General features: G+C 39.1%; 1 protein-coding gene across 3 annotated transcripts in view; it reads left to right on the plus strand.

Moving 5' to 3' along the window:
- LOC133646940 (uncharacterized) overlaps window positions 1–14,030 on the plus strand; it is a 54,654-nt gene that overhangs the window by 32,414 nt on the left and 8,210 nt on the right. For all 3 annotated transcript variants that reach the window (XM_062042887.1, XM_062042888.1, XM_062042889.1), the window contains exons 14-23: window positions 1,680–1,762; window positions 1,843–1,961; window positions 2,036–2,128; window positions 2,203–2,400; window positions 6,281–6,463; window positions 6,546–6,590; window positions 6,649–6,705; window positions 13,501–13,554; window positions 13,623–13,817; window positions 13,880–13,999. In XM_062042887.1, coding sequence (XP_061898871.1) covers window positions 1,680–1,762; window positions 1,843–1,961; window positions 2,036–2,128; window positions 2,203–2,400; window positions 6,281–6,463; window positions 6,546–6,590; window positions 6,649–6,705; window positions 13,501–13,554; window positions 13,623–13,817; window positions 13,880–13,999 — 1,147 coding nt within the window. The remainder of the gene's footprint in view (window positions 1–1,679; window positions 1,763–1,842; window positions 1,962–2,035; window positions 2,129–2,202; window positions 2,401–6,280; window positions 6,464–6,545; window positions 6,591–6,648; window positions 6,706–13,500; window positions 13,555–13,622; window positions 13,818–13,879; window positions 14,000–14,030) is intronic.

Consider the following 14,030-nt stretch of genomic DNA (forward strand, 5'->3'; position numbering starts at 1 on the left):
CGCGCCTGCAAAAAATGGGGACTTTTCGTGCATGTTAATATCATATAGGAATTTGTTAAAGTATGACCCCCTTTTTTTCGCTGAAAAATGGAAGACAAAAACCAAGATGGCTGACTTCCTGTTGGTTTTCAGGTGTGGGTTCCTGAGACTTTTATGTGCGTCCCGTCATGGCAGACGTCTCCCGCGATTTTCGTGTCGATGCGTGAAACTGGTAGGAGGGGCTAATTTTTTTACATTTTAATTTCAAAGTTGGCGCTAGAGAGCCAATTTTTAAGTTTCATTTTTTGAACTCCAAAATCAAAAAAATTCCGCCATACTTTCATACTTTCGCCTGCAAAATATGAAGACTTTTCATGCATGTTAATATAATATAGGAGTTTGTTTAAGTATGACCCCCTTTTGTTCGCTGAAAAATGGAAGACGAAAACCAAGATGGCCGATTTGTGGCGCTAGAGAGCCAATTTTTAAGTTTAATTTTCTGGAATCTAAAATATAAAAATTTTTGCCATACCTGACGCGCCTGCAAAAAATGGAGACTTTACGTGCATGTTAATTTAATATAGGAGTTCGTTAAAGTGTGACCACTTTTTGTTCGCTGAAAATTGGAAGACGAAAACCAAGATGGCCGACTTCCTGTTGGTTTCCAGGTGTGGGTTCCTGAGACTTTTATGTGCGTCACGTCATGATAGACGTCTTCTGCGATTTCCGTGTTGATACGTGAAACTGGTAGGAGGGGCTAATTTTTTTAAATTTTTATTTCATAGGTGGCGCTAGAGAACCAATTTTTAAGTTTAATTTTTGGAACTCCTAAACATCAAATTTTTCGCCATACTTTCATACTTTCGCCTGCAAAATATGGTGACTTTTCGTGCATGTTAATATAATATAGGAGTTTGTTAAAGTATGACCACTTTTTGTTTACTGAAAATTGGAAGACGAAAACCAAGATGGCCGATTTGTGGCGCTAGAGAGCCAATTTTTAAGTTTCATTTTCGGGATTCTAAAATATCAAATTTTTCGCCATACCTGACGCGCCTGCAAAAAATGGGGACTTTTCGTGCATGTTAATATAATATAGGAGTTTGTTAAAGTATGACCCCTTTTTCTTCGCTGAAAATTGGAAGACGAAAACCAAGATGGCCGACTTCCTGTTGGTTTTCAGGTGTGGGTTCCTGAGACTTTTGTGTGCATCCCGTCATGATAGACGTGTCCCGCGATTTTCGTGTTGATACGTGACACCGGTAGGAGGGGCTAATTTTTGTAAATTTTACTTCAAAAGGTGGCGCTAGAGAGCCAATTTTTACATTTCATTTTCAGGAATCTAAAACATCAACTTTTTTGCCTGCAAAATATGGGGACTTTTCGTGCATGTTAAGGGCCTCCAAAAAGGCTTTCAAACGAAAAGAAAAAAACGCAGCAGTTTCAATAGGGCCCCTGAAGGGCTCCGCTGTTCGGGCCCTAATAATAATTTTAAAAAATCAATATATTTAAAAAATAATTTTAAAAAAGTAATGTTCAAATGTTTCAAAAGTCATTTTCTAGTCTAAATTGGCATGTGCGTACAAAAAGGCTCGCGGGAATCGGTTCTTATTGAAAGAGCCGTTCAAAAACCTCGACTCGTTCGCGAACTCCACATCGGACGTCCACTTGAAATGACAGACATGTTTGTTTTTTGACAGGAAGTTGAACGATCCGTCCATCATCACCTCCTTCTCCAGGGACGACAGGGGTTACACGCCCCTGCACGTCGCCGCCGTCTGCGGTGAGCGACTTGGCGACGCGCGGCCCCCCGACACACACTGTGCAATATGAACGTGTGTGTGTGTGTGTGTGTGTGTGTAGGCCAGGCTCATCTGATCGACCTACTGGTGTCCAAACTGGGAGCACCAGTCAACGCCACGGATTACCACGCCCTCACACCGCTGCACCTGGCGTGTCAGAAGGGATACCAGGGGGTCACGGTGAGCACACACACACACACACACACAAACACACACACGTTAGCATGTGCCAATGTTGCCTGTGTGTCGCGTAGCTGCTGCTGCTGCACTACAAGGCGGACGGCGACGCTCAGGACAACAACGGCAACACGCCGCTGCACCTGGCGTGCATGTACGGCCACGAGGACGTGAGTCACGCCGGCCCGCTTCTTCGTCCGCTCCAGCACGCCGCCTCACGTTTCTTGTCGTTGTCGGGTGTCAGTGCGTGAAGGCCCTGGTCTACTACGACTTCCAAACGTGCAGCTTGGACCTGCAGAACGACAAAGGGGACACGCCGCTGCACTTGGCGTCGCGCTGGGGCTACGAGGGCATCATCCAGGTCCTCCTGGAGAACGAGGCCGCCGTCAACGTGCTCAACAAGAACCGGGACACGGCGCTTCATTGTGCGCTCAACTCCAAGGCCAGTTGCTGTGTGTTTGTTTGTGTGTGTGTGTGTGTGTGTGTGTGTGTGTGTGTGTGTGTGTGTGTGTGTGTGTGTGTGTGTGTGTGTGTGTGTGTGTGTGTGTGTGTGTGTGTGTGTGTGTGTGTGTACCGTGTTGTCCAGACTACACAATGCACCAGGATATAAGAAGAAAAATATTCTTCCAACTATAAACAGCAGATTTATACGTTATTTACACAGAAATATTTAGTAAATGTTTATTTACATATTGTCAGATTAAAAGACTGATGACATGTATTAAACAGACAAGAAGCAAGGAATCAGGCAGAGACAGAGTTCAATTTTGCTCAATGAGGAGAGACGTATGGGGCTGTACACTCAGTTACAGTTTCACCCTACGCCCTAAGGCACAGCCCGCATGCTCCACTATTTATTCGGGAGGTCCCTGGTTACATCACTGAGGCTGCTTCTGAAGGAAGGGGGGTCATTTCAGCAGCCCCAGTTAGACACAATATATGATTATTCAGAAATGGACATGTGCTGACAGTCGTGATATCGCCCTGTCTCTGCTTTGTCTGCGTCAAGGTACTCGATGTTCGCCCTTGGACACAAACCCTGATACGAGACGACTCGCAATCCAGGATTGCAAGTTGTCCCTTTGCACAGATAGAAAAGTACAACTTCAGCACAATTGATAACTATAGCAACGGCCTTTAAGCATAAGAGTTGTGTGATAACTTGTACATAATTATTCTTACACATACCTTAATTGTTCCAAACAGTGTCTAACATGGCAGTAAAACAGCTGATCAAACAAAACAGAAGTCATCGTCATGGACCCACTAGTTGCGCAAGCTTGCTCTCCGATCAGCTAAACAGACTCAATACCTCCGCGGTGACGTTTTGGTGAATTCACTGAGGAATTTGTGAAAGTGAAACAATAAAAAAAAAAAAAAAAGTCATTGTAAGTTAATAATACTAACACAGACACTTGTAAACGTGTTAGCACATTAACTAATGCTAACGACGCCAGCTTGATTACATTACTATAGCATGTACAAATATGCATGAAAACACTCCTACAGACATCACACATGGGACAGTTTAGTAAGTAAGAATTGTTTTAGTTATATTGTAAAAATTACAAACGTTGCTTGGAGTGGAGTAGAAACGCTACGGATGACTAGAAGTGAAGTGTATTATATTTATATAATCTCTAGTGATTTAAAGGGCTTTACATAGTGAAACCCATTATCTAGGGTACATTTGAACCAGTGTGGGTGGGAGCGGGTGAGTAAGGTACCTTGCCCAAGGACACAACAGCAGTGACTCGCATGGAAGCAGGGATCGAACCGGGAACCCTCAAGTTGCTGGCCCGACCCCTCTAACCAAGACGGGAGAGCAGTTCTACTTCCGGTTCAAAGCTCAGTCTGACCAGAAGGGCACTGCAGCGCCTGCAGTGAGAAACTCGTCCGAAAGATGGCGCCATAGCACAAACAATAACACGCCTAATCAGCATCCGCTTGGTTCTTTTGAAAACTATCTGCATTATGACTGTCGGCGAAGAAAAATCCACAAATTAGCCGCACGGTTTTATAAACCGCAGGGTTCAAAGCGTAATTTTACTGTAAAATTTACAATGTTTTTATACAAGAATTTTTAGGAATATTCTAAAGGGGAGAAAAACAAATTTGTGTAATTTTACTAGATTAAATATTATGAAAAAAAAGTATTTTATTCTTTTTGAAAAAATAATAAATGATGTAATTTTATAGGATTAAAGTAAAATATATTGTAAAAATGTGTGTGTGTGTGTGTATATATATATATATATATATATATGTATATATATATATTTATTTTTTTTAAACATTTTGTGAGAACATTGAATTGTGGGGGCATTTTTCAAGGAAAAAATATTTTAAGAAAAACGTACAAAATAAAAAATAAAATTAAAAGTGCCATTTTACACAACTAAAGTGGACTATATTGTGGGGGGAAAAGTCATAAGTTGCAATATTGTGAGAAAAAGTTTTCATACAAGAATTGTTAGGGATATTCTAAGGTTTTTATTTTACTAGACAATTATAAAGTTCTACAAAATTAAAGTCAAATACATTATGTATATATATGTGTGTGTGTATATGTATTTATATATGTGTGTGTGTGTGTGTATATACACACAGTCGTGGTCAAAAGTGGAGTGGCGCAGATGAATGCGCACTAACGTGTATACAGTATATACAGTATGTATATATATGTGTATATACTGTATGTATTGTTGCGTCTGACCAGTCTTCCTCTCAGGGAATACAAGTCACTGGTCAATCCCAAGTTCTTTCTGATGACATACAGTATATGTTGAGTAAGAAGGACCATCAAGACAGAATAGGAATATTATCAAGTTTTACTAAAGCTTTAGGAGACCAGTCCTGCGGTGCGCTAATACCAGCATCTAGAAGAGGTCTGAAAATCAAACGGGAAGAGACAACTTATTGAATACGAAAACAGCCCCCACCCTGCCCAGAAAGAAATACAGCCTCATTGTTCTAATACTGATAAGGTAAAAAAGGGAGTATGCTATACTCCCACATTCCAACCCTTCAAGGTGAAGCACAGAGTTTACTTGCGGACATAAGATACAAGCAAAAAGAGTACACATGGGAAAATATTAGCTGCTTTAAACATGACTATGAATAAAGAAAGAACTCTTAAACATATATATGCATTCTCCACAGTATACATATGTGTGTGTGTGTATATATATGTATACATGTATATGTATATATATATATGTGTGTAGATACTATCGAACACATTTTTTATTCATATTAATTACGTCTATCGCGATATATACGTTGGTCGGGTCCGCCTTTTGGCAGGTGCTAGTCCTAGGTGTCCAATACTTTTGTCCAGTGGTAGTCCTGAGTGAGACCTACATAGAGGTTTTTGTTTCGTGTCTCTACGATATTCGTACTGGGAGTTAGAGGAAGTTGTGTCTGAGTTCACATTGTCATTATAGGCTATTGTGTGTATTGAGGACAAAGAAGGTCTAATTGCATTTTCGTTGTCATTTTTGGCACCGGAGCAGCATCAGTGCTGCGGGTCTTTGAAGGCTCGTAAAATCAAAATGGTAGCACTTATCACAACTCTTTCTTCAACTTTTAATCAGAAGGGTTCAATCTCTCTCCTGTAGCAGTTTGAAGCCGAAACGACAAACGCGCTCAGAGGAGATAATGTTTGATGTTTGGTGACCGTTTGGTACAAAAATGTTGTTTTGAAATGAAGATTACAAACTTCCTGTTGATTTTTGCTGAAGGGTGTCAATGTATGAAATGTAGGTCTAAGTGAGACCTACGTAGAGGTATTTGTTTCATGTCTCTACGACGTTCCTACCGGAAGTTATAAGCAGTTTTGTCTGAGTTTTCCTCTAAAAAGCAGTTTTTTCTCTGTTTTATTTAAAAATTGCTCTAGAGCACAATTTTGAGTTTCGGGGTTCGGTTATTTTTTGAGATCGCAATTTCTACCAGTCCCGATGTGTGTGAGAAGTTCGGTGAGTTTTGAAGTATTTTAAGGGGGTCAAATTAGAGGTCAAAGACGTAAAAAACAGTGTTTTTAGTACATTTTTGTCTAAAATGGGAAATTGCCAACTTCCTGTTGGTTTTCGCCCGAGGATGTAAAATTATGAGTTGTAGGTCTAAAGCAGACCTACATACAGGTTTTTGTTTCATGTCTCTACGACCTTCCTAGTGGGAGTTACAGTTTGTTTTTTGTTTTTCCTAGGGGGCGCTAGAGCTTAATTTTGTTTTTTGGGGTTAGGTTTATTTACTAAAGTGTGCTGGCACACTTTTTGGATGTGTGTAAAAAATTTGTGGGTTTGCATTCCTCTCCACTGCAGATCGTCACGCTGATAAAGTCGACGCGGAGCAGCCGGCCGTGCAGGAGCACCGCCGGCGTTCACGCGAGTGTCCCCGCCTCCCCCGCGGCGTCCGACTGCAGCAGCCGGCGCTCGTCCGTGTCCAGCACCTCCTCTCCGGGCTGCCAGCTCCAACCCGAGCGGGCGCTGGTGCGACATCGCCAGGTGAAGGCCGCCGACGCCACGCCAGAGTGTCCCCCTTCGTCGCCACGGTGACCTTTTTTTGTCTCCCTCTGTGACTTGACAGGTGGAGAAGCTGCTGCGTGCGGTGGCGGACGGCGACGTGGAAATGGTGAGAACGCTCCTGTGCACGTCTCGGCAAGTGGGAGTCATTTTGTGGCGGCTTTCAGGTGCGCTACCTGCTGGAGTGGACTGATGACGAGGAGGAGGGACAGATCTTGTCCCAGGTGGGTTGGGGATTTTCTCTCTTCAATAAACAAACTCGGGTCTTTTAAGTATATACTTAAGGCAGGGGAGTCCAAACTACCTACAAAATTAGCTAAAAAACAGGATTGCTAATGTTAGCATGCATCAAGTATCAAAATATATTACTCTGACGTGTGTACCTAAAAATGTGTTGAAAATGCTAGCACGCTAACATTAGTATGTATCAAGTACCAAAATATGACTTAGGTAAATACCTACAAAATTAGCTAAAAAAAACTGGATTGCTAATGTTAGCATGCATCAAGTATGAAAATATATCACTCTGACGTGTGTACCTAAAAATGTGCTGAAAATGCTAGCACGCTAACATTAGCATGTATCAAGTACCAAAATTAAATACCTACAAAATTAGCTAAAAAAACAGGATTGCTAATGTTAGCATGCATCAAGTATCAAAATATATCACTCTGACGTTTGTACCTAAAAATGTGTTGAAAATGCTAGCACGCTAACATTAGTATGTATCAAGTGCCAAAATATGACTAAGGTTAATACCTACAAAATTAGCTAAAAAAAACTGGATTGCTAATGTTAGCATGCATCAAGTATGAAAATATATCACTCTGACGTGTGTACCTAAAAATATGCTGAAAATGCTAGCACGCTAACATTAGCATGTATCAAGTACCAAAATTAAATACCTACAAAATTAGCTAAAAAAACAGGATTGCTAATGTTAGCATGCATCAAGTATCAAAATATATCACTCTGACGTGTGTACCTAAAAATGTGTTGAAAATGCTAGCACGCTAACATTAGTATGTATCAAGTACCAAAATATGACTAAGGTAAATACATACAAAATTAGCTAAAAAAAAATGGATTGCTAATGTTAGCATGCATCAAGTATGAAAATATATCACTCTGACGTGTGTACCTAAAAATGTGCTGAAAATGCTAGCACGCTAATATTAGCATGTATCAAGTACCAAAATTAAATACCTACAAAATTAGCTAAAAAAACAGGATTGCTAATGTTAGCATGCATCAAGTATCAAAATATATCACTCTGACGTTTGTACCTAAAAATGTGTTGAAAATGCTAGCACGCTAATTTTAGCATGCATCAAGTATCAAAATATATCACTCCGACGTTTGTACCTTAAAATGTGTTAAAAATGCTAGCACGCTAACATTAGCATTTATCAAGAACCAAAATATGACTAAGGTAAATACATACAAAATTAGCTAAAAAAAAAAAAAAAAGCTAGCATGCTAATGTCAGCATGCTAACAGGTATCATTTGTCACATGACAAAATATTTGATGCTGAGGCGATTACATCCAAAATTAGAAAAAAAATGCTAGCATGCTAATACTAGAATGCATCAAGTATCAAAATATATCACTCCGACGTGTGTACCTAAAAATGTGCTGAAAATGCTAGCACGCTAACATTAGCATGTATCAAGTACCAAAATTAAATACCTACTAAATTAGCTAAAAAAACAGGATTGCTAATGTTAGCATGCATCAAGTATCAAAATATATTACTCTGACGTGTGTACCTAAAAATGTGTTGAAAATGCTAGCACGCTAACATTAGTATGTATCAAGTACCAAAATATGACTAAGGTAAATACCTACAAAATTAGCTAAAAATAACTGGATTGCTAATGTTAGCATGCATCAAGTATGAAAATATATCACTCTGACGTGTGTACCTAAAAATGTGCTGAAAATGCTAGCACGCTAACATTAGCATGTATCAAGTACCAAAATTAAATACCTCCAAAATTAGCTAAAAAAACAGGATTGCTAATGTTAGCATGCATCAAGTATCAAAATATATCACTCTGACGTTTGTACCTAAAAATGTGTTGAAAATGCTAGCACGCTAATGTTAGCATGCATCAAGTATCAAAATATATCACTCCGACGTTTGTACCTAAAAATGTGTTAAAAATGCTAGCACGCTAACATTAGCATTTATCAAGAACCAAAATATGACTAAGGTAAATACATACAAAATTAGCTAAAAAAAAAAAAAAGCTAGCATGCTAATGTCAGCATGCTAACAGGTATCATTTGTCACATGACAAAATATTTGATGCTGAGGTGATTACATCCAAAATTAGAAAAAAAAATGCTAGCATGCTAATACTAGAATGCATCAAGTATCAAAATATATCACTCCGACGTGTGTACCTAAAAATGTGTTTAAATTGCTAGCACGCTAACATTAGCATGTATCAAGTACCAAAATTAAATACCTACAAAATTAGCTAAAAAAACAGGATTGCTAATGTTAGCATGCATCAAGTATCAAAATATATCACTCTGACGTTTGTACCTAAAAATGTGTTGAAAATGCTAGCACGCTAATGTTAGCATGCATCAAGTATAAAAATAAATCACTCCGACGTTTGTACCTAAAAATGTGTTAAAAATGCTAGCACGCTAACATTAGCATTTATCAAGAACCAAAATATGACTAAGGTAAATACATACAAAATTAGCTAAAAAAAAAAAAAGCTAGCATGCTAATGTCAGCATGCTAACAGGTATCATTTGTCACATGACAAAATATTTGATGCTGAGGTGATTACATCCAAAATTACAAAAAAAATGCTAGCATGCTAATACTAGAATGCATCAAGTATCAAAATATATCACTCCGACGTGTGTACCTAAAAATGTGCTGAAAATGCTAGCACGCTAACATTAGCATGTATCAAGTACCAAAATTAAATACCTACAAAATTAGCTAAAAAAACAGGATTGCTAATGTTAGCATGCATCAAGTATCAAAATATATCACTCCGACGTTTGTACCTAAAAATGTGTTTAAAATGCTAGCACGCTAACATTAGCATTTATCAAGAACCAAAATATGACTAGGGTAAATACATACAAAATTAGCTAAAAAAAAAAAGAAGCTAGCATGCTAATGTCAGCATGCTAACAGGTATCATTTGTCACATGACAAGATATTTGATGCTGAGGCGATTACATCCAAAATTAGAAAAAAAATGCTAGCATGCTAATACTAGAATGCATCAAGTATCAAAATATATCACTCCGACGTGTGTACCTAAAAATGTGCTGAAAATGCTAGCACGCTAACATTAGCATGTATCAAGTACCAAAATTAAATACCTACAAAATTAGCTAAAAAAACAGGATTGCTAATGTTAGCATGCATCAAGTATCAAAATATATCACTCTGACGTTTGTACCTAAAAATGTGTTGAAAATGCTAGCACGCTAATTTTAGCATGCATCAAGTATCAAAATATATCACTCCGACGTTTGTACCTAAAAATGTGTTAAAAATGCTAGCACGCTAACATTAGCATTTATCAAGAACCAAAATATGACTAAGGTAAATACATACAAAATTAGCTAAAAAAAAAAAAAGCTAGCATGCTAATGTCAGCATGCTAACAGGTATCATTTGTCACATGACAAAATATTTGATGCTGAGGTGATTACATCCAAAATTAGAAAAAAAATGCTAGCATGCTAATACTAGAATGCATCAAGTATCAAAATATATCACTACGACGTGTGTACCTAAAAATGTGCTGAAAATGCTAGCACGCTAACATTAGCATGTATCAAGTACCAAAATTAAATACCTACAAAATTAGCTAAAAAAACAGGATTGCTAATGTTAGCATGCATCAAGTATCAAAATATATCACTCTGACGTTTGTACCTAAAAATGTGTTGAAAATGCTAGCACGCTAATGTTAGCATGCATCAAGTATCAAAATATATCACTCCGACGTTTGTACCTAAAAATGTGTTAAAAATGCTAGCACGCTAACATTAGCATTTATCAAGAACCAAAATATGACTAAGGTAAATACATACAAAATTAGCTAAAAAAAAAAAAAAGCTAGCATGCTAATGTCAGCATGCTAACAGGTATCATTTGTCACATGACATAATATTTGATGCTGAGGTGATTACATCCAAAATTAGAAAACAAATGCTAGCATGCTAATACTAGAATGCATCAAGTATCAAAATATATCACTCCGACGTGTGTACCTAAAAATGTGCTGAAAATGCTAGCACGCTAATATTAGCATGTATCAATTACCAAAATTAGCTAAAAAAACAGGATTGCTAATGTTAGCATGCATCAAGTATCAAAATATATTACTCTGACGTGTGTACCTAAAAATGTGTTGAAAATGCTAGCACGCTAACATTAGTATGTATCAAGTACCAAAATATGACTAAGGTAAATACCTACAAAATTTGCTAAAAAAAACTGGATTGCTAATGTTAGCATGCATCAAGTATGAAAATATATCACTCTGACGTGTGTACCTAAAAATGTGCTGAAAATGCTAGCACGCTAACATTAGCATGAATCAAGTACCAAAATTAAATACCTCCAAAATTAGCTAAAAAAACAGGATTGCTAATGTTAGCATGCATCAAGTATCAAAATATATCACTCCGACGTTTGTACCTAAAAATGTGTTAAAAATGCTAGCACACTAACATTAGCATTTATCAAGAACCAAAATATGACTAAGGTAAATACATACAAAATTAGCTAAAAAAAAAAAAGCTAGCATGCTAATGTCAGCATGCTAACAGGTATCATTTGTCACATGACAAAATATTTGATGCTGAGGCGATTACATCCAAAATTAGAAAAAAAAATGCTAGCATGCTAATACTAGAATGCATCAAGTATCAAAATATATCACTCCGTGTGTACCTAAAAATGTGCTGAAAATGCTAGCACGCTAACATTAGCATGTATCAAGTACCAAAATTAAATACCTACAAAATTAGCTAAAAAAACAGGATTGCTAATGTTAGCATGCATCAAGTGTCAAAATATATCACTCCGACGTTTGTACCTAAAAATGTGTTGAAAATGCTAGCACGCTAATGTTAGCATGCATCAAGTATCAAAATATATCACTCCGACGTTTGTACCTAAAAATGTGTTAAAAATGCTAGCACGCTAACATTAGCATTTATCAAGAACCAAAATATGACTAAGGTAAATACATACAAAATTAGCTTAAAAAAAAGCTAGCATGCTAATGTCAGTATGCTAACAGGTATCATTTGTCACATGACAAAATATTTGATGCTGAGGTGATTACATCCAAAATTAGAAAAAAAATGCTAGCATGCTAATACTAGAATGCATCAAGTATCAAAATATATCACTCCGACGTGTGTACCTAAAAATGTGCTGAAAATGCTAGCACGCTAACATTAGCATGTATCAAGTACCAAAATTAAATACCTACAAAATTAGCTAAAAAAACAGGATTGCTAATGTTAGCATGCATCAAGTATCAAAATATATCACTCTGATGTTTGTACCTAAAAATGTGTTGAAAATGCTAGCACGCTAATTTTAGCATGCATCAAGTATCAAAATATATCACTCCGACGTTTGTACCTAAAAATGTGTTAAAAATGCTAGCACGCTAACATTAGCATTTATCAAGAACCAAAATATGACTAAGGTAAATACATACAAAATTAGCTAAAAAAAAAAAAAAAAAGCTAGCATGCTAATGTCAGCATGCTAACAGGTATCATTTGTCACATGACAAAATATTTGATGCTGAGGTGATTAGAAAAAAAAATGCTAGCATGCACTAGCACTAGAATGCATCAAGTATCAAAATATAGCACTCCGACGTGTGTACCTAAAAATGTGTTTAAATTGCTAGCACGCTAACATTAGCATGTGTCAAGTACCAAAATATGACTAAGGTAAATACCTACAAAATTAGCTAAAAGCATACTAATGTTAGCATGCTAACAGTTATCATTTGTCACATGACAAAATATTTGATGCAAAATTAGAAGAAAAAAAAATGCTAGCATGCTAATACTAGCACGCTAACAATTTTCTCGATGTAAGGCCTCAAGTAACATTCGTTTACAGAGAAACAAGTCTACGCTAGTTAGAGGGAATAAAAAAGAGAGAAAGAGAGAGACAAAGAAATTTCCAGATCTTTCTATCCGGAGAGAGGAGGGGTTGGGCAAATTGTCCCGTTTTTGGTAGAGTGGAAGGAGGATTAACAAAATCTGACTATCTGACCGTGAACAGGAATGTTTTGATTAAAAGCAGCAACACAGCTGTCAGCTTCAAACACTGATGACATCTATTAAACAAGACAAGAAGCAAGGAATCAAACAGACAGAATTTAATTTGGCTCAATTGAGGAGAAACGCCTGGGCTGTACTCTTGTAAAGTCTCCCACCACGCTCTAACGAAAGATTGTACGCCTCCTCTTTTATTTGGACTTTCCCTGATTACATGGCAACAGCTGTTTCTAAAGGGACGGGGGTCGTAAACAGCCGCTGCCTTTGGTCAACAAAACAGTTCAAAGAAAAGGTGCCTGGAGGAGAGTCAGGCCCTGCCTCGATCTCGGGTCAAGACTAAATCCTCCTGTGGATTACAATACATCAAAGAAACCCACACCTTCATGTCGCTTCCCATCCTACACGGTGGAGTTTTACAGGCCTTTTGATTGGTAGGATCAAAGACAGCTTTTGTCTGCTCGCCGGGAACTCAACAAAGTTTTGTGATAACTTAGACACAATTATTCTGACAACAGCAACGTTTGGAGAGTAACATTTGACCGAAAGACAAATCCAAGGTTGCGGATCTTCGGCATCACAACAGTCCTTGTCTCGTGTTCTCGGGACTTGTGGGTTCGGGTGCAAGAAGAACCCGAGGAATGAGCGGGGGGGGTGCAAGAGAAGCAATACAACATCAATCCCAGTGTGAGTGAAATATTCATTTTGCCACGACAGGTGCCGCTGTGCCACCCGCTGTGCCAGTGTCCCACCTGCGCGCCGGGTCAGAAGGTCTGCACGCGCACGTGAAAACCAAGCGGGCAAGAGTGTGCACGTGGTAACGTCTGTGCGTCCTGCAGGTGTGCGCGGCGCAGGCGGGCGCGCTGGGCGTCAACAGCTGCAACGCCGCCGGCTTCACGCCGCTCCACGTGGCCGCCACGCACGGACACGCCGAGCTGACCTCGCTGCTGCTGCGCCACGGGGCCCGCGTCAACGGGCACGGCAACCAGCAGGCCACGCCCCTTCACCTGGCCAGCCAGAACGGCCACCCGCAGGTGGGACGGCGTGCACGTGGCCCACGGCGGACTGCCGACTTGACCGCGCTCGTGCCTTTTAGGTGGCGGTCTCCCTGCTGGAGTGCAACGCCAAGCTCAACAAAAAGGACCGCCACGGCAACACGGCCCTGATCCTGGCGTGTCTCGACGGCAACCTGGACACCGCCGACGTCCTCCTACAGGTGAGCACGCGCACGCACGCGCACGGCGCTA

Source organism: Entelurus aequoreus, linkage group LG03 (assembly GCF_033978785.1).
Source record: "Entelurus aequoreus isolate RoL-2023_Sb linkage group LG03, RoL_Eaeq_v1.1, whole genome shotgun sequence".
In the NCBI taxonomy this organism is placed as follows: Eukaryota; Metazoa; Chordata; class Actinopteri; order Syngnathiformes; family Syngnathidae; genus Entelurus; species Entelurus aequoreus.